The 22,295-nt window shown below is 30.4% G+C and overlaps 2 protein-coding genes across 3 annotated transcripts; both read left to right on the plus strand.

Annotated features, from left to right (window-relative positions):
- The first annotated feature begins 6,804 nt into the window (after window positions 1-6,804).
- LOC110609746 lies at window positions 6,805-7,467 on the plus strand. Its single transcript, XM_021749530.1, has one exon. The coding sequence runs from the start codon at window positions 6,805-6,807 to the stop codon at window positions 7,465-7,467; it is 663 nt and encodes a 220-aa protein (XP_021605222.1).
- A 7,475-nt stretch (window positions 7,468-14,942) lies between these two features.
- LOC110622286 (F-box protein At5g39250) lies at window positions 14,943-19,083 on the plus strand. Of its 2 annotated transcripts, none has more exons than XM_043956890.1 (3): window positions 14,943-15,305; window positions 17,191-17,974; window positions 18,825-19,083. In XM_043956890.1, exon 2 carries the CDS (start codon window positions 17,205-17,207, stop codon window positions 17,883-17,885), a length of 681 nt encoding a protein of 226 aa, XP_043812825.1. In that variant the 5' UTR covers window positions 14,943-15,305; window positions 17,191-17,204; the 3' UTR covers window positions 17,886-17,974; window positions 18,825-19,083. The 2 variants fall into 2 exon arrangements, with proteins under 2 accessions (XP_043812825.1, XP_021622448.1); XM_021766756.2 differs by having other exon boundaries at window positions 14,946-15,305; window positions 17,048-17,974.
- The last annotated feature ends 3,212 nt before the right edge of the window (window positions 19,084-22,295 follow it).

Below are 22,295 nucleotides of genomic sequence, written 5' to 3' on the forward strand. Positions count from 1 at the left end.
TAAGTGCACTTGGTGATGGGATCATAACAACGATAGCCCTTTTTCTGTAAAGCATACCCCAAAAAAATGCAGCAAACACAACCAACCAAACACCCGAGGAGGAACCAACAATATAGTAGGTAAAGAAACATAACTAGAAAGTACATGTAACGGGGTCTTGAAATTTAGGACTTTCAAAGGCATCCAGTTTAGCAAATGAACTATTGTGGCAATAGCATCATCCCAGTAGCTACTAGATACATGTGCTCCAATTAATAAAGCATGAGTTGTTTCTAGAATATGTCGATTCTTTCGATCAGCAATGCCATTCTGTTGTGGTGTTTGAGAGCATGAGGTTTCATGTAAGTTTGAAAGTGTTGATTGACATATTCACCTCCATTATCTGAACGAAGGACTTGAATTTTGCTGAAAATTGATTCTGAATCATTACATAGAAAGCCTGGAACACATTAAATACCTCGTCTTTATGTTTCAGCAAGTAAAGCCAAGTCATTCGGGTGCAATCATCTACAAATGTTACAAACCAATGAATGCTAGAAGAAGTAGTGATTGGGCAGGGTCCCCACACATCTAGATGTATTAAGGCAAAAGTAATATCACTCTTATTCAAGTTCACTGGATAAGTAACTCTATGACTTTTGGCTAAAATGCAAGTATCCATTCGAAGTCTTCGTTATGTAGTTTCAAAAATAAATAAGGAAATAAGTGCTTCATATAACTAAATGAAGGACGTCCAAATCGGTGGTGCCAAAGCCATATTTACATCTCCTTAACACTAGTTATTTGCTGTGTATTATTTGTTTTTCTTAGGCTGAAGTCATCCATGTAAAAAAGTCCCCTCCCTCCTCTTAGTACCACGCCCAATGATCTCCTTGGTGAGAATATCCTAAAGAAGACAAAAGTTGGGATAAAAAAAATTACTACACAATTCAATTCTTCAGTGACTTAGCTCACTAATAACAATTTATTTGAGAGAGAAGGAATCAACAAAGTATGAGATAAAGGGAGATAAAGGGATAAAGAAACAATTCCAATGCCTGTTACTGGATATGTGAACCATTAGCATTAGAGATACTTATTCACCTAGGCTGAGTTATTTCTAAAAAATCATTTGAGTTAAATGTCATGTGGTCAGTTGCCGTTGAGTCGATTATCTAATCACAAGCATCACTTTTATTAGAGCTCAGGAATTCTTGTGCCAAGTTACCTGAATCATTGGAAAAATTTGCTTTTGGAATGAAGTACAATTCTGGCTCAGTAGTTATTAAGGCAACTTTACCTGAGCCTTCGTTAGAAGCACCAACTTCAATTTTTTTTTCTTTTCCTTTAGTTCATTCCACCAATCTAGATGCCCATGTAACTTAAAACAAGTTTCACATATATATTTTGTCGTTACTACAACGAGTACAGCCTCCTTCTAATTATATTTTAGTCTTTATTTTGTCATTATTAGAGAGATCCTACTTTTAATGATGAATATTATTGTTCCACCTTGGATTCTTTAGAAACCATAACAATACCGATTGTAGTATGTGATCATTACAAAGGGTAAATGATAGTTTATTGCCAAAAGAGACAAAATTATTATAAGGTAACGTTAGTATTTTCTTTATATTTTATAAACTTTAAAGGTTCAAAAAGGACAAAAGAATTGTGAAATAGGTTGAAAATATAAAGGGAGAGAAAGGGTAAATGATAGTTTATCGCCAAAGAGACAAAATTATTATAAAGTAACTTTAGTATTTTCTTTATATTTTATAAACTTTGAATTGTTATTGAAATAAAGGAAATTTTATTTTTATCAAGTTAATTTAATGATTTTTTGGGAAAAAATTTATTTTTATCAAGTTCTCTTTTGTAAAATTTAATCTTTATTTAATTAGAATTAAGTTAAGTAAAAAACTTTAAGCTCTCATGAAATTCATGCATTCAATTTGTTTGATTGGCATTTGTTTTTTATAACTTTTCAAGATAACTTACTTACCCTCCCTGGGAAGTTAACAAGGTCCCTCTCCTGCTGGCTGTGCGTAGGAAGGATTCCTTTGTCTATGGGGCAAGCGAAGATTCTCTATTCCACCCAGATTGGAAAGTTTCCTTTTTTGGCTTCTCAACAACTGGACTCATCTGGAGACTCTCCTCTTACTATGGTTAGGTTACATTTGGACTTACATCTTTGTATGGTTAGGCTTTGGCTCTTTTCTAATTCAATGATATAAAAAAAAACACGTGTGATGTGAAGTTCCAAAATTTTTTTTCCAAAATTAACAAAAAGAAAGAAAAGAAATAAAGAGGAGACGTAGTGGGATTCAAATAACTCCAAAAGATTGTGGGCACCAGGCAACGAGCCTATATCAGAAGTCCCATCCACATTTTTATCATTTATTTATAACTAATAAATCTTATCTTCTAAAAATTTCAAAAATAAGCTTTTTTATATATTTTTTTCATTAAAAAGGAAAATTAGAAAATTAAAGCCTTTTTACTAATAAACAAAATCATAAATTTTTATTTATAATGCAACTTCAAATTTAAAGCATTTTTATTTCAGTTAAAAATAAGCAAGGATAAATTGTTATTTTCTAAAAATTGCTTTTATTTATAATAAAAAAAATAGTATAACCCCTATAAATTAGTAGGGGTGTAAACGAATCGAGTCGAACCGAGTTTTGAAATACTCAAGTTTGGTTCGTTAAGTAAAATATTTTCGAACTCGAGCTGAATTCGAATTTTACTCATTTTGAACTCGAGTCGAGTATTAATAAGTACAAATTTGGCTCGTTTAGCAAATGAGTTTAGATGAGTTAAGTTTTTATCGAGTTTAGTCTCAAATAATTTTAGTTAAATAAATATATTTACAAATCAGCTCACAGACTTATAAAGATAAACTTTTAAATTTTAATGATTCAAATATATATAAGTTTAAGAGTGTAACTAAATTATATAAAGTTAAATTTTAAAAAATTTAAATTTGTGTCATGAAAGTATACGCAGGATTTGAATTTATTTCAATTATGATAATAATAATCTCAACTTACTTAACGAGACTGTTCACGAGTCTATTCATGAGTTTACTCATAAACTCAAAAACGAGTCGATCTCACGAGTCTTAACGAGCCGATCTCACGAGTCTTAACGAGCCGAATATTATAGAGTTCAAGTTTGGCTCATTTACTAAACGAGTCTAAAAATTAAGTTCGAATTTGGTTCGTTACGAAATTGAATCGAATTCGATTGAATTTTTATTGAATCGAATCTCGAGTCACTCACGAACGATTTGGTTTATTTACACCTCTACAAATTAGAGGTCTAGAATATATTATTATTAAGTTATGTAGATTTTTAATCATTTCAAAAAAGAAAAATATTTAATTTGATCCTTAATGTGATGCATTTATATAATTATATCTAGCATGTTTAGACATATTTTTATAGGATTAAGAATATTTTTTATATTTTTATTACAATTTATATTTGAAACCTATGTTAAATGGAGAAATTTTGTGTTAAAAGGATAAGGATAATATATAAATTGATAAATTAATTTAAAAAGTCACATATTTATATTTTAATTTAATTTTTTATTTTTAATTGAATTAATTTAATTTTTATATTTCAATAAAATTTTAGTCTCTTTATAAATTTGTGGCGATTTAATAATTTAGTCGATATATCATTTTATTATTATTATTTATATAAATTAATAATTAAATAATTAAAAAAAATTTAATATTTATATTATTTTACATTTTAATTTAAACATTTAAAATTTAAATGAATTCAGCTCAACATTTGTATTTATATTATTTTATATTTTAATTTAAATAAATTTAATTCAACATTTATATTTAAATGTAATTTTAATTGATTTTTAAAAATTAAAATGTATGGGTTTCACTCATTCCAATGCAAATCAATCCTTTCGGTGCAAATCAATCATTTGTGTACAATAGCATTATTCATTACTCTATTAATTACTTAAATTATTACAAAATATTTTTTATTTAACTAAATTACTTTTTCCTATTTCAATTTCAATCATTCTTTTTATTGATTTATGTTAAAAAATTTGATAACAAGCTAGAGAAATATAAAAATTATAAAAAAAAATTATTCTGTTTAATAAAAATAAAGATAAAATTTAATATTTCTTAATTATTTAAAGTTACAAATAATTTTAAATAAAATAAATATTTTAAAAACAATAAATAACACTGGATGGGAAACTCTCTATGGAGTTTATGGCCTATACAGCCTTAAAATTTCATTAAATATCAAATGATATTTGAAAAGATTTCACTTTATTAACGGTATAAAATTATAAATACTTTTTTCTTCAAAGATATTTCATAGGTGAAAAAAAAAAAGCCCAATTACAAAAGAGATCCATAGAGAGTTTGCCCATAGTACACATACATAAAATGTGTTAAACTACTCTAGTCCAGACCATTACACACAGACCCAAGGCCTAGTATAGAAACCCCACACAGTCGGTTTTAGTATAACTCGAATTCAACTAATCTGATTCAGTTCAATTCGGTTCGATTTGATCGATTTAAATTTTTAATAAATTTTTTATTTTTTACACTTTATTTATTTTTATTATTTTAAAATTTAATTAAAATATTTTAATCTTAATATAATCTAATCTCATTATATTATTGAAAATAATATATTATTATCACTAATCGGTTCGATTTGATTTTTTCTTATCAAAATCAAATCAAATCAAAATAATTAAAATTTTTGAAATTAAAAATCAAACCGAACTGAAATAAATAAAAATCGAACTAAAATTTTAAATTAATTTAATTCGATCGATTTTTTTTAAAACAAAGTTTTGAATATCACGTGTTTGACGATCACACTTTTCTTCAGATACGCATAATTTATTATTATGAGAGTGAAATTACAAGACATGAAAATATGAACTTAAATTTGTAACAAAATTTTTCTTATGACTACACATCACGTAAATGAAGATTAATTTTATACCATTAAATATTACTAATATGCCATTAAAATTATAAAAATAAGTATTATTATTTTTAAAATTTTCAATTAAAAGTCTAAATTTAATTAATTTTATAACAAATAAATATTTGTATATTCACATTACTAACCAAGTGACGCTTTCATATTAATACTATAAATTTTGATGGCATAACATTAAATGAATAATTAAAAATATTTTTTAATTATCACAATAGATCGTATTTAAAATAAAAATTAAAAAAATATAATAAAAAATGAAAGAATCAGTGTACTACCCTACTAATATATTTCTTTGCTCATTTATTTTTTCCTTCTCGCAATTCCCCAACCCTTCAAGTTACAATTCATAACTTTTAGTAAAATAAGTGGATAGCACTTATTTGATATTTATAAGAAAAAAAATTAATTTTATTAATATATTTTAATTCATTTTAGTCCTTAAAAAAATTATTTATTTAAAGTCAATTTAAATATAATAAAATTCAAATGAAGTTTTTATACTGGGCAAATTAATAATAAATGTAAATTAATTTAATTTTTATTATACTTATTATTTTTAAACTAAATATAAATATTTATTCTTATAAATAACAATCATTTTTATTACATTCATTAAAAAATTAATATTAATATTTTTTTTAACATTTAAAATCTGAATTTTATATTTTTTTACTATTAAAAATATAAAGATTATTTTTGTAATTAATAAAATAATATAATATATTTCTTAATATTAATTAGAAATGTATCAAATATTAATAGTTAATATTAAATTAAAATAATTTTTTAAAGAATAATTATTCATTAAAAAATAAGAAATAAATTTAAAATTAAAATAAAAAATAAAAGATAAAATAAAAAAGTTTTTAAAGGTTAATTAAATAATTTAATGTAAATAACTTTAAATAAAATCATTTCTTATAAAATTTTAAGAATTTTAGTAAAATTTATTTTTTAGTTCAAAATCAATTCTATGAATAAATGTATCACTCTATTAATACCATAAAGCTACATAATTTTTTTATCACAAAATAAATAAATTAAAGAATTCAATTCTAAAAATGCATTTGAAAATGAAGTGGAGTGTAATTTGTTTTAACTTTTTTTTAACACATAAAATTTACTTTCACAGGGTTGATTTTACTTATTTTTTATTCATTTATTCTTTTATTGCAATTAAAAAATAAAATTTATTAATTTTAATATAATTCATATCTATAGATCATGATTTGAGCATAAATATGTTAACTTACCTTATAATCTTTAATTATAAGTAAATAGAAAATTACATAACAAATAAAATAGAAAAATTATATAATTTTTTGCTTTAAGAAGTTAATCAGAGAGAGATAAATAATGGTAAACCATTGAAAAATAGAAAAAATTGTCAGTTTTTGTTTTATTTTATTTTCTTTCTTTTATTAATTTCTTTTATTTTACGTATTATAATATTATATATAACTGTTCTACAATAAAATTTCTCCATTTAAACTTTATTTTGAAAAATGGATAAGATAGGGTTATGGAGTTGGATTATCTAGAAATTTAAATTGAAATAACCCAATTTCGATTAGGGTTGGTTCAGCATAAAAAAAAAAATTAATTTCTTAAAATCTTAAATCAAACCGAACCAATTACGTTGCACTTGCAATTTCTGAAAGGAAAAAGGGTCATAACACTAATCCTTAAGCAATTAGGATTGTCTAACAGAACCAAGTGGGTTAGTTATATATGTATATAGAATCTTCCATTATGTAAAACCCTAATTTGTTTCCCTGATTTTACACTCTGAATTCAGGATTCGATTCATTCATGGGTGAAGAAATACGATTCGGAGTACAAGTGATATCAGAGCTGAATAGCCAACTCTTGAAACCGGCAGCGGTTAAGGTGACTTTTCGCCGGAAAAACGTTCAACGGTTTCGCGTCCGGCATTTTGGAAGGTTTATTGAACAGGAAATTACTCAACCGTCGAACCAGCAGGTATCTATTTGGATACCTGCCGGAGATTCTCCGGACATCCGTGTGTTAGTAAAGACGCTTGGATATCGGACGATGACTGCCATGGGAATACCAGAATCCGTCCATGCAGAGATCATGGAAAAAATTACATCAAAGTCTAACGGATATTGTACTTGGATTTTGGTAGAAATAGAGATGGTAAGGACAGGAAGTGACTTTTTCCGGCCGTTGGATCCGGCTGAAGGCGAAGGTGGAGGTTTTGGAGAAGGAAGGAAGATGATTCCGGCAACAAAATCATCCATTGAAGGCTTGGAAAGATTAGCGTTTGAGGATGATGATAGCAGAGATACGACGTGCGCGGTGTGTATGGAAACGCTTGATGTTGGGGTGGAGGCGATTCGGCTTCCATGCTTCCACCTCTATCACCGGGATTGCATTGTCAAGTGGCTGCAGGTCAGCCACTATTGCCCACTTTGCCGCCATGATATGCCTGCAATTGTTAATCATCAATAGTTTTTTTTTTTAATTACCCATAATCATCATTACTTTTTAAAAAACTAAACAGGTTGATATTGATTCTAGGGTTTGAAAGCAATTTTGGCTATTTCTATCTAATTACTTACTTTGCTGCCATTAAGTAAATATATTTAATTTAATTAACTTCTGAAAAATTAATAGTCTCTATAATATTATTAATCAAATATATTATTTAAAAACACTTTAAGCAAAATTTGCCCTAGAGTGAATTATTTTTAATATTATTTTAATAATATAATTTATTTTTTAAATGTATCATAATAAATTTTTTTTTAAATAAAAATCGGAAATTGAAGATCAGATTTACTAAATACACTTATCATTAATTATTAACTAGTTATAATTTTATTTCAAAGGTTAATGAACAATTTTTAACTAGTGATTTATATAATTTAATTTGTATTTATAGTAATAATGATTTGGATAATTATTATTATATTTTATATAAAATAAAATTTTAATATTTCAAATTAATAAACTACAAATAAAATTTGTTTTTCCAACACGTGGTGTGAATTATTTATTAATTTATTTTAATATTTTAATTATTAAAATATTGTAGTGTAAATTTAAAAAAAAAAAATTTAAATACTTCAGTGAATTTGTTTGTTGTGCAATTATTAAAAAATAAATTGTTATTTGTTTTGCCAAATAACAATTTGCAACTCTACTGGAGTCTTTTGTGCAATTTGTTTGTTGCCATGAGTGGTAACTACTTGAGCATTGGTGCATATTGTCCTTTTTATTTTCTTCTAATTTGCCATTAGTACATGATCCACAAGATGCAATAATTGGGAAAAAGTTCAATTATCTAGCTTAAGTCATATTGGTACTGTATACAAATATATGTGAGATTAAAAATTTTATAAAATTCAATTTAATTATTTTAATTTTCATATTTAAAATAAAAGAATTAATTGCTTGAATATTTTTAAAAAATAAAAATAGTATATAATGCTATAAAAATTGTTTGGTGTAAATGAATTATTCATATCCAAAGGTAAATACATTAAACAGCATTACAACAGTAACTTACAAAAGATAAATACATATTAAACATCATTATAACAGTAATTAATTACATTAGTGATAACTAATTATAAAAAAATTTCTCTCTGTGATGGAGGGAGGTTTGGATCACCAAGTGGAGTTGTACATATCCTTTTGATCTTTCCTTGTGTACAGTGGTCCTTTTGTGGAAGGTATTCTTTCGTTGTACTCTTATTTTTTTACTTTGTCTCTTCCCTGTCTGTGGTGTTTGAAAATTAAGAATAGCTCGGTCTCTAGTCCAACCTTCTTTCCTCAGTCCGACGAACGACAATCAGGTGGTGGGTAGAGGAGTTACCCATCATCACCACCTTAGGTAGCCCTTCTGAGACAAGCTTGAATACTTCTATTGACTCTAAGGGAGATCACTGGAGGCAAATTTGTGAAAGCTTTCTTCCCTTTGGTGGCGTACTTCCTCCCTATATCGATTTATTGTTGCATGTGCCCGAATTGAGCTTTGTCTTCTTAGAGCTATGGTTGGCTTGAGAAAAAGTATTAGTTTTCTCCGGAGTTTTAGTAGGGTTTATAACAGGTTGAAAAAGCTGGTGGTTGGTTCTTTGTGGTTGTCCAACGGCTCCACTGGAAGAGAGAGTGACATTTTTCTGTTAACAGGATTTGAGTTTAGATTTGGGTCTTCCTGCAACTAGGTCTAGATTTCCTTCTTCCTATGCTTCAATTTAAATTCTTATTTTATTGTTTGTTGGGCCCTAGATTAAGATGATTCTATTGTATGAAGTTTTGTAATCGAGCCTTGCGCCATGCCATCCAATAAATCTATTATCTTTGGAAAAAATTTACATTAGTGATAAATAAGAACAAAATACCAAAACAAAATCAATTACAAGTAAAAAATAAGTATACAGATAAAGCTAATAATAAAACAATAAATTTAATTAATATAAAGTGAAATAAGAATGACTAGCTAAATAGAAAACAAGCAAATTATATTTTTCAAATAATAATAATAATAACAATGCATCGGATAGTGATAAGATCAACAGCACCCTCGCTAATCAGAGTTTTGAATGGGCCTTGGAAGTTGCATTGCTCAGTTGGTCCTGGGTTCAGCATGCGAAAGCTGATAGAAGATGGAACCATAAATGAGCATGCGGGATGTTCTAGCATTTCAAACTTTCATGTTACTTAAGAAAAAAAAATCTTCTTTATCTTCCAGTTAAAGAACTTATTACAAATTAATTGAGATTTCATTTCCATTCCCTGGAACCCTAATGGAAAATAAGCTAACAGTTCAGATTTCACTAGCAATGCCAATCAACGACACTGCCAATGTTGTGTGGGCCTGCATTGGCAACAAGGAAGCACAGGAGAATATTTTTTTGGAGTGATGGTTGTGAACAACGCGTCCGTCCAATTGCCAGACTGGCTGCTTTGCAACTCAACTTACGAGCTTGAGCCTGGAGCTTTTAACTTTTTCTCAACAGTTGCTTCCCATGGGCCCACTTTCAGCAAGCAACATACAGAGAGATTCAGTAGGAAATTTCTGTCCAGAGGGCCCAAACCTGTCTAAAATGGGTTGATCAGCTGCCCCCAGAATCAGCCATCCATGTCGCATTTGGAAGTTTCACTGTTTTATCCAACCAATTTTCAAAAACTCCGCCCAGACCTCAGGTATAAGGAAAGGGACAATTGATGTGCCTTCTTCAAAGAATTTCGAGACAGAGTAGGCACGCGAGGCAAGGTGGTCGGCTGAGCGCCTCAACCCAAAGTTCAGGGTCAATCTGTTGCTTGTTTCGTGAGTCTCTTCGGCGGTAGAATAAGTGTCTAAAGGTGGTAGGCTTGTCAAAATTTCAAGGAAAAATTGTGGAATGAATGAAAGGGTAGCTAATTTCTTCACCCCATCATGAAAATTTATTGCAATATTTTCCTTTATCCCTGTTTATATGTGTGATCATTCCATGGAAATAATGAATTTTTATTGAAACAGAAACATACAAGTTTCAAAACAGAAATGGTATTTTGAGTGAAGAACGGCGTCATTTCATTCATCATTGTCATTTCGTATAACAAGCCAAAACAGAAAACAATCAAGTTTTAAGGTAGGGCAATGGATAGGTTAATAACAAGGCCCTCAGTAAGCCCAAATCTTCTGTGGATTTATGTAATTATCTTATCTTAAAATTAAAAAAATAATAATTTTATTTCTGAGCTATACTCCATTGACATTGTCCCTTGTTATAATTTATGTCAAAATGCAAATATAAATTGATTGTCATTAGAGTGAGACTTATTAGATTAGCTATGTCATCCAAAAACATAGAAAAACAAAACCCAAAAAAAAAATTACATTCATTTTCGAAGCATATACACATAAATCCACATTAAAATTGTGTATGGATTTGGAGCTTTGGGGACAACAAGAAATGAAGGAGATTAGTTGGCAGAAAATTGAGCAAAGGGAAAATTAAAATAAAAAGAAGTGGGTCAGTGGATGGGCTCCCAACCAAAAAGGGTTAGAGACCCATGTTTTTTATCCCCTCCTTCTACCGACCAAAAGACCAATGGAATAAAGCCATTTCCACCACATGACTCCCACTCTCCATTTCTCTCTCTACTTAACATCCTCTTTATTTATTTTTTATTTTTATTTTTATTCTTAAACAAATAATTAAAAAAAAAAGATATTACACCACATCTCTTTGTAATTTGTGACCATGACCCTTTGATCATTTTGTCCCTCCCTTCCTCACTTTGATACATCTTTTTCATATTTTACCTAGAGAGAGAACATCTGTCACCTTTCAAAAAATGTATATTATTTTACCTTTTTATAAGGATAATATTAAAAATAAATATCTATTTTGTTAAAAAAAATATTTAGAATTGGTCTCTGTTCATCTACATTTTCTGGGTTCCTTCATTTTTTAAGAAAAAGTTACAAGACAATAGAAATATTTTTTTATTAATTAAAATTTTAATAAGTTTTCTTGCAATTACCTGTACTGAAATTAACATTGTTTTATTTTTTTGACTACCCATGTTTAAATGATAGAAAAAATCTCCCAATCATAGAACTAATAACCCACTTTAGCAACAAATAAAATCACATGGCTTTAAAATGAAGGTTAGATAAGATGCATGTGTATGATGATGATGATAATTAGTATACATGTAATTAAAGAGGGAAGGAAGGAAATAGAGAGAAAAAGCTGCAAAATGATGAGTTGCATGCAGGGAATGTGCAGAACATGGTGTACATTTCATGCTGCTTCACTGTCTCTCTCCCTCTCCATGTGCCCACCCATGTGCTCCCTCTTCCCTTCTCTTCCATTTGAGCCTTTGCTGGCCCATCTCACCTTCACATGCACCCCTTGGAGGAAGCCACTCTCCCATTTCCTACTTCTTCTCTCTTCTTTGTTTTACCCTCTTGCCCCTCCCTTTTTTGGGTTTTATCTATATTGCCCAAAAATTACTATTTGGTTTCGTAAGTCTCAGTTTTCAATTAAATTACTAAGCTTTGGTTGTCGGTTTAGCTGAGTCCGTACTTGACTTTTTAATCTGATTCTTACATTACACTATTAGGACAATCTCAGTCTCATCATCTTTTTCCATGTCTATCCATTAACCAAATCTTAAAAGGCTGTCGTATCATCAATTAGGGAGCCTTTTCATTTCCTTAGGCTTTAAATGTTTTGTCTTATTTTAACTTTCTTAATACTTAAAACTTTATCAATACCTTAAACTCTTCATTATTTTTTATATTCTTTAATAACGTATTTATATTCTTTAATAATATTAAAAAAAAAAGAGAGAGGGTAAGATGGGAATTAGAAAATTGAAAGACTCAAGTGTGGAAAGCTTGGCTTGGCCATGTGCCGTTACAGATAGGCAGGCTTTTGGGACAAGAGAGTGTCCTCTGCTTCAGGCTCGCAAGTTGTGGTCTCCTCCTTCCCGCTTTTACCTTTCCAAGTGAAATACGAAATCGGTGTCGTTTTCTTCGTGATATTACAATATTAACCTTCACCTGATACAGAAATATCTGTGTATATAAGACCCACACTAATATTAATATCATGTGGCCCATCAGCGACAACTTCCGTATTAAATCATCTGGGCCGTTCAAGTGTGCTCATCTTCCAGATTTCTCTGCTCTGTTTCCACATGCTGCACTTTTTTTTAATAAAAAAAAGAACCCCACTCTATTAAATTGAATTTGATATTTTGAAAATTGGCAACATACTCATATGAACAATTCAAAATCTGAAAGAAAAAAGTGCAAGTAATGGAGAAAAAAAAAGCAATAAGGGGACAAACAAAAAGACAAGAGTGGCAATTTTGTAATAACAAGGGAAACCAAAGGGCAATATCAAACCCTCAATTACTTAAACGACGAATCCCTTCTCTTACCTTTCCTTATTTAACAGACTCGGCGTCTCTTCTCTCTTTCTCCATCTCTGAAACACTCAAAACACTACAACACACCATGAGCTCTGTCTCAAAGAATTCCAAGATTTCGCTTAGAAATACACCAAGAATAAGAAGAAGAAGAAGATTACCAATCTCCCAAAGAAGAAGAAGACTACATGCACGTGCCTGCAAAGCTCAAAGAAGCATCCCCAATGGTGGACGCTCTTGCCCAAAGGTTTCAGACAAGCTGGAGGCTCTCAAGAACCTCATTCCTGCCCACAGTGGAGAGATCGTTAAAGATGAACAGTTGTTCCAAGAAACTGCAAACTACATTGTCCTCTTGAGGACCCAAGTCCTTGTTTTGCAGAGATTGATCGAGTTTTATGGATCTAGTACTACTGAAGCAAACACTAATGCTGTATTATAGTATCTTGCTGCTAGCTAATATATTAATGAAAAAAAAAAAGGAGGTTCTCTTCTTGCTCTTTTAGATTTTCCCTTTTTTTTTACATGGGTTTTGTTTGGTTGAGGAGAAAATGCAGGGAAATGGGAAGGGGAAAGAAATTGTTGGAGCTTATATTAAATATCACTTATGCGTAAATATATGACTCGCAGCCTTAGAGAAGCTCCTGTGTTTGTGGGTTTTCCCAGATTTTCCTTCACTTTCTCATATTAAATATCAAGTTATTGGCATTCTACACACACACACACAACTTTGCTTCAATTTTCTTTAGTTAGCTTCTGTCTTTTCTGGGTTATTATTGTGACAATGAGAAGAATCCCAGTATATGTAGCATTGGGATTGAAAGTTTGGAATTCTGGATTTGTAGATTCCAATCAAATTTTTTTATCTCAGTTGGGAAAGAAATATCAAAAAGAAAATGATAGATATATCCAAGATTACAATTCTCTTTCTATTTTTAAAATCTGGAATGTGACTGCACAAGCTAGTGCAGCAGATAAGAAGGCTGGAAATAGTTTGTTCTGCATAATTTGTTTTTCTCCTAAAATGGGTTGCAGTAAATGAGGAAAGGGGGCTGCTGGGGCAGACATATTAGCAGCAAAAATTGCAGAATGTAGGAGTGGGTGGGTGAAGACAGTGACTGCAAAAGAGTGGGTGCATTCTGATAAATTGGCATAATATCTCAGTGAAATGGGCAGCTTTGCACTTGTCTCTCTCGCCATACTGTGATTGTGATGATAGTGTCTACTTACTCTGCTGCCAAAGAAAACCCATGTGCTAAAGCCAAATTTTAAGGTCCCTTTTTTCTCTTTTTCTTTTTTTGGATTTGTGTTTCTGACTTCATAGTGCTTGGCTCTGTGGATTACTGTAATTAATCATTTCCTAATATTAAGGAATCATCATAGTAAATGTCTTTTATTTGTTGATGTATGAGCAGTACAAGCATTCACTTTTTGTGGTGAAGGGGTTAATTAATGTGCATTTGATTTTCTTCTTTCTATGTATTTCTGTAATATATTACTGCCAATTTTGATGAGTTCTTTCTCTCTTCTTAGGTTATTGTGTTGGTAGACAAAGATGGCCTTTTTAACACAATCTCTTAAAATATGGAATAAATTAAAGCTGCATTTCCAAGCAACACGTTAATTAGATGTTCCACAAACCAGCATTAATCTGGATGGCCCAAAGAGTACATTAGGAAAAGAACACATAACAAGTGCAAGGGCTCCAAATAGATAAAACCAAAATCTAAATTCAAACATAGAATCCAAAACTTCATCCGAATCCGATTTGATGGCAAAAAATCTATTGTAGGAGGAACTTTTCCCTGTTGGTCATTCGAAAAAACAGAACCAAAGTGGTTTTTGCTGATTCTCCTTCAATAGAAACTAAAAGATGGCCTTTTTAACTTGAGGGGGATTTATCATATTAAATCATCACACAAGCCCAAATGTTACTAAGCCCAAACTAAGTTTAAGAAAAGTGGAAGACGATTACCGGCGAGAAAAGAAAAGAAAAGAAACTTGAGGGGGATTTATCATATAAATGAAAAATTCAAGGGGTTAAAAGGAATTTTGTTTGTAAAAGAAAAAAGGGCTCTAATCATTCCCACGGTTCAAATAATCATCCGTAGAACGAAAAGGCCCTGATGACGGGCGCGTTATCTAACTGATTTTTCTTTTTTAATTGGTCGAAGATACCACTGATTCTATGTCGGAAACCTTCACTTTCACTTTCCATTTCTCTCTCCCTCGTCACTTGGATCCAAAGCGAAGATCGCTCTCTGGCTTCAAGTCTGCGCTATTTCCGCAAAGAAGACTCAGCTGCCAATCTCATATCCCATCTCAATTACGCATTCTTCACTTTCTCCTCTTTTCGTCTCGATTCGTGCTCGGCTTCCTCGCTTTGATCTGGTGATTTGTGGAATGGCAACAATGAGGTATCAATATCCGGATGTTTGATTCATTCGATTGTAGTTTGCTTGTTTTGACTATTATGTGTCTGCAACTTCTCCAGTGGTTGATTGAATTTATCATTTTTTTTGTACGTGATTTTAGTGCCAATTTTTGAGGATTGGGCATGGTTATGAGTTATGACTACAAGCAGGATGGTGTCTTGTAATCCAGGTTGATCACTCTTCAACCATGGAAGTAGAAATTGTGCACGTAAATTGCTAATGCATTGATGTTGAGTGTTTGTTGTGGGCGTGAAATATGGGCACTACATATTACTACATATCCACTTATGCAATTTTTATGAATTTTTTTTTCTTGGTTTTTTGGGTGGGTAGGATGGGGACTAAAGAAAGAAAGCAATGCAAGCATTGCGAGTGTATAGCAATAGATTTGTGCAAGTGGATAATTCAAATTGTAGTCATATACATGTTTCAAGTCATTTTATTTCTTTAATATAATGCAATAGAAAATACCTATGATTTGGAAGATTTGCTTCTTCTTTTTTTTTTTTTTTTTTTACTTTTTGGAACATCAAAAGCTCTGCAAAGAATTAATCATTAAAGCTTATGTAATGTCCATTACTTTACAAATAGAAATCTTGAAATCGAAATCCCCATCTTGATCATCCTATTTTTCCAGAACTTGCGCCATCCATAGTTGTTAAATTGAGAATCCAAATCCTCATTTTTTGAATTGAGAACCAAGAATGGAAATCGAATCGTCGTCAGATTTATTACAACTTTTGAAAAATCAGTTAAGAATAACATGTATATCTTTATGGATATATTTTCCTATGAATTTTATCAAAAGATATTAAGCATTCAATTGTAAATAGTGTGAATGTGTAAATTTCAATTTCAATCATGGACTAAACATAAAATCAAAGGAACCTAATGCCTATGTTGCAGCCAAGCTTAAATTATCAGACTAGAAAGTTAAAATTTTAAAACAAAATTAACTAAAACTCTCTTGGCTATTTTTCCCTTGTTTTTTATTTAATTTGTTTTCCTTCTCCTGGACATTTTGTATTTCCCCCTTTTCGGAATTTGCGATTTGTTGCCATTCTCTTTGTCAATCAATGAATCTATCAATTCCTAATGATGATTCACCTTCAATTCATATGATTCCTGTCTGGTTCACGGCTACTTATGGTTCACGCATCATATTCTTATCAGAATAGGGTTGTGCCAGAGTGTCAGCATCTCACATTAATAAATTTTAAGTGGATAGTTCAAAATGTAGTCATATACATGTTTCAGGTCTTTTTGTTGCTTTAGTTTAAACAACAGAAAATTCCTGTGATTTTGAAGATTTGCTTTTTTGGAACATCACAAGCGCTGCAAAGAATTAACAATAAAGCTTATGTTAATGAGTCCATTGCTTTGCAAATAGAAATCTTGATTCATGGAAGAAATAAAAAATCCCCGTTTTTGATTCCTATATATTCTCCTGATTTGCCTTCGATTCATGTGATTCTTGTCTAATTCCTAGCTACCTGTGGTTCACCCTTCAGATTCATAGCGTCAGGTAGTGATTAAATATGATCCTTACCATGAACTGTATGATCCAAATAACACTGGTATCAACCGTTTCTAGTGTCTATATTGTGTAGCTTGTTTAGCTATGTTCTCTAATTTGTTCATGTTGAAATGCCTATATTTAAACTCAAAGCATTCTTTCACCTAGGTTGCTTTTGAATCTAAGCTAAGTATCATATCTTTCACAGGGACATTATCAGATTTGATTGCATATAATGTTCTGATGCTCTATATGGTTACTGGACCGTATCTGCTTTTAGTTGTTGTTCCTAGCTGAAAATGTCATATGATGAAGTGCTGAAGGCTGTTTTTGCTTTGCTGGATGGAATAGATCTTGCTTCTTGTATGGCAGTTTGCAAACAATGGAGACATATAGCCAGAGATGATTACTTTTGGAAATGCCTTTGTGCTGAAAGATGGCCTTCAATTTGCAAAAGGCCCAGCCCTCCAACTGTGACCTACTACAAGCTCTATCAAACATTTTATAAGCAACAATGTCACACCCTGCTTCCTCCTAGACTTTCTTTTGACGATTTAGAATTTTTCTTTGATATTTGGACTGAGGAAAAATTGATCTTCTCAGAAGTAGTCCCAGGCCCTGTTCTGCTGGCTGGAATCAGAGCCCCACCACCTGGAGTTTGTGACATACTGAGATTTCACCTTGAAGGTCCTGAATGTAAGATGACTTTACCTGTTGAGCCAAGGGTCAAAATTCATTTGAGCCAGATTCTGAGCGTTTCAGTGCTTGTAGGGCGCAAAGATTCCAATGAGGTTGCTTGTGTCATTGATGGATCTGTGTTTGATTATATAGATCGGACAGCCTATAGGGCTATGGCATTTGAATACCTTGATTTCTCCCCAGTTCACCCATTTATTCCTAATATCCGAGCATGGATATCTTTGCTTTTCATGGAAGATGGAAATGAGGGTGTCATTGATGTCTTTGGGATTGAATTGGATTTCCGTGATGCTGCAAATTCTAGAGAGGAGGTTTTATGGCTGTTGGACGTGCTTGATTGGAAGTAAAACGTGGAACAGTGTTTGTTGTGAGATACTGAGCTCAATCAGTTGCAATGTTCATGTGCCAAGGGAACTGTCCATGGGGAATAGTTCAAATGCCTTCATCCTCGGTGAATTCTGGCTTTGTGTTATATCATTGTGTTGCATATTTAATGTTTGTACATATTTCTTCTATTTGCTGCCATCAATTCATACGGACGTCTTATTAATGGGATCATCTCTCAGAAGTCTACTGCAGTAATATATTTTGCATTGAAGCATCGTTCATGTCTTCATGACACTGATTTATAGTTGAAGTGCATAAGTGTAGCATTTGATATATGATACGTTAGTTTGTGCCTTGTTGTGGCATGTGGTGTTGGTTAAGGTACGTTGCTGATTTAGTCAATCCTTTTCAACGTGATGTTGGAACTAAAGAAGGGTCATTGTTTTTGACATTTGATGTCTGTGAATAAGTTAAAAGAGAAAAGGGGAAGGGACTAAACCACAATATTTCATCTAGTTTCAATTCTCTGTCCCTACCCCACGAGCTATTTTGGGAAAAAATATTGTCCATCGCCATCCCTACACCACTTGCCATGTTTCCTAATAAGAAACAAACGATATGCCTTGATATTTTGGTTATTAGAGACAGAGGGCTCTGTTTGTTGTTTCTTTAGTTTTATTCTTCATGTTTAAGATTAAGCTCAGATGGGCTTTGAGAAAAGCTCGTGCTTCTCTTGTACTTTGATATTAATGAAAATTCACATGTTAAAAAAAAAAAAAGAAAGAAAATGGCTGTGAGAAACTTGTTCACTCTTCCTTTTGTCCATCGAAACCCAGCGGCCAAGCCATACATCATCACGGGACATAACCTACTAAGTACTAACCATCTCTTTCTCATTTTCCCCAACACAATCTTTATTTTCTGAATGAAGATGCACCTGGACTGTTTAAATTTTTCAAAAATTAACAGAAGGACTATTAGGAGGATTTCATCAAACACCATTAACGGCTGAAAGAGGAAGGATCAGGTACTAATATATTCATATATATGTGTTAAAATAGAAAGAAAACAAAAACTCTCATATGGGGTATAAACACCAGTGATAAGCCTGGTCTTTGTAGCTTTATGTATGTATGCGTTGCCCCATGCCAATGATGCCATAGGCACTTGTAGACAAGAAATGATCAGAGGTTACCGGTGAAACTACCAATTTATTGAGTCCCAGGATCACTTATCAGAAAGACATTCAACGAGGCTTTAATAGTATGATCAAATAAAGAGTGTACAGAAAAACGGTAACCTGTTTTATCTTAGAGTTGCTATTAAGAAATATATCTATATAATTAATTAAATCATATTAATTTTAATTTAGAATTATATTTAATATACTTTAATTTAAAATTGTATATTAAATAATGTTTAAACTAATACATTTCAAAAAGCAAATATCAACTCTATTTAAGTTTTGTGATTTTATTTTATTTTATTTTTTTATTATTATTTTTTAAACATTCAAATTAATTTGTATTGAAGATCTAAAAGGGCAATCGGTTAGAAAATTATAACTGGTCTAGAAATAGAAAAAGCCCACATTTTTATCCACATTTCGAACGGAACCCAATTCATTTCGAGATAGTATTTAGAGAACCCAATTCATTTCGAAATCGTACTGAAATAATTTGTAACTTCGCTCTCCACAACCTTATTCTTTACCTCTGCATCAAAATGCAACAAGTAAAAGAAAATCACCTACAACAATATATTTCGAAAATAGAGGTCAAGTCAACAATCCAAAATTAAAATATGATCTCAAACGATAAACAGTGGAAAGATAGGGAAGACAGCAAAGAAAATAAACAAACAAAATCTATCTAACTAATAACATATTCGACTGTACTAGAATTATCGACTGAAATTTAATAAAAAGAATCGATGCCATAGTATTTCAGTATCATATAGCCATGAAACCGTAATAAAAAGACAGATTCTCACTCTAATATTAATTAATCTATTGATTCACACAATTTACGATGATAATTGGCCGAAAAGAAAACCTAAGACACAGAAATTGAGCCATGCAATTAAAGATACAATCGTACCCACACGCATTTTAAACTTAGAGGAACTTCAATTCTAAAAATTCACTTCCTTCCATTTTCTGTCATTTTATTATTTTAATACAAATATAAGAGAGAATACATATGTATAATAAAAGTAAACTTTTTTTTCTTAAAAAAAGGGGAAAAAGTGAAATTTACTTGAAAAGGCAGCAGCAGAAGGGGAATAATATATATCAACCCCAGCTCATAGTTAAATGGAAAATAATACAATACATTAACAGGTGTTACTTCTAGCCATTTATATTGTGACGGTGAATACAAATATTTAGTGGATTAATATTTTTTAAAATTATTTTATATAAATAAAATTTTAATTTTATTAATTAAGAATTCTCATAGTATTAAATAACTCCTAGTCAGACACAGGCATGGTGAAGGATGATTTTACAATCTCATTCCCAGACCACCTCTGTAAGGTCCATGTCCATTGCTCCACAAAATCAACCCATGAGGCAGCCTCCACTGTCGCCACTTCCCTATCAAAATTTTATTATAATTAAAGTAAAATTATACATTACTCAGGGTTCATACAAATTAAATATTTTTTATTTAAATTTGTTGATTTGTTTTATATGTTTTAATTAATTATATATAAAAATAAATAGATTGAAAAGAACTTAAGAGGCAATGATTTTATTTAAACATGTGTTGACATCAATTGTAATCCAAAATAGATTTTGATCTAGAGATGAATTTGACATTTTCAACGTTTTTGGGTAAATTTAACATATTTTTCAATTAGATTTTGGGAATTTGATTGTTGTATTAATGATGCCAACTTTGCCTCACATCACATGCTGAGGTGTAAGAATTATAGATGGACAAAGATCCTGTCACACGTTTGATGCACACCGCCATCTTATCATTTACGTGCAACGCCACAATTCCAATTCTACCCTCGTATAGCCTGCTGAAATTTGTGCAAAAGAAATTTTCCCATATTGTAAAATAAAATATTTAATTTTATCAATTAATTATTAAATTTATAAAAACTAAAAAAAATAATTAAATTAAATTCTTATAAACTAATGATTTAACATTTATAGAATATTTTGAAGATTGGTGAGAATAAAAAGAATAGAATATATAGTACCACCAGATGGACCATAGTCCATATATAGAAATGATTTATTATAAATAATATTATAATTATTATATACTATTACGAGGACTTTGCATTTGTAGCTAGACTTTTTACAGGGCTTGAACTATTTCATTCTTTATTAAGGCAATATTTTTTTTTTTTAAAATAGGGGGTTGGGGAATTGAACCTTAGACCTTTCAAGGCTACAGGATGCATTTTCCACCAAATTAAGTCTTGGAGTGCTTATTAAGGCCATGTTTGTATTATAATACTTTAGATCTTGCTTCATTATTGTGAGTATTGCCTTTTATCATTTTAAGTGTGCTCCATTTCAAAAAAAAAAAAAAAATCATTTTAAGTGTGCAATTTTCCTTTTGAAGAAATCGACTACGTAGGCTCCCAAATACACACACATAAGGTGTATTTGTATTTGAATTTGGCTCTAAATAAAGAATCAAATAGCGTACTATTTATAATATTTTATTAGTATTGGTGAATTTAGTTAGACATGACTATCTTTTTAATTTTAAGTATTTATTCCGTTCATATGAGTCCGAAACTCTTGAATATATATTTTTTTATTATAATTATATTTGTTTAATTTGGTCTAGTTTTTATGTATATAAATCTGTTTCTATGATTATTTTAATTTTTTGTACGATGAGAGGCTTTATTAGTTGAATTGTTATTATAAATGAAAATTTTTTAATTAATTTTTTAATTTTAAAAAATATATTAATTAATTATTTTATTAATTTTAAAATTTAAAATGTCTCTAATACGGATAGACTAATTAATAGATTTTTTAAAAATTGAAAGGACCAACTAATAGTTTTTTAAAATTATAATAATTAAATAGTGAAATACTTAACGGATAAAATTAATGATGAACTAACTAATAAATTTTTTAAAATATTTAAGATGTTTTAGTACATTTTTCAAAAATTGATAGATTAATTAATAAATTTTTTCATATCATAAAACCTTAATATTAATATGTCATATACGTAGGGGTAAGCATTCGGTCGGTTCGGTTTTAAATCGAATTGAACCGAATAAATCAAAAATTAAAATTTGAGTATTTATAAAAATTGAATCGAATTGATTTTGTTTAGAAATCAAATCGAATCGAACCAATTTGATTCGATTCAATTCAGTTTGGTTTAATTGATTTCGATTTTTAATAATTTTTTTTTATTTTTTATACTTTATTTTTAGTATTTTAA

The sequence above is a fragment of the Manihot esculenta genome, chromosome 1 (genome assembly GCF_001659605.2).
Source record: "Manihot esculenta cultivar AM560-2 chromosome 1, M.esculenta_v8, whole genome shotgun sequence".
Lineage (NCBI taxonomy): Eukaryota > Viridiplantae > Streptophyta > Magnoliopsida > Malpighiales > Euphorbiaceae > Manihot > Manihot esculenta.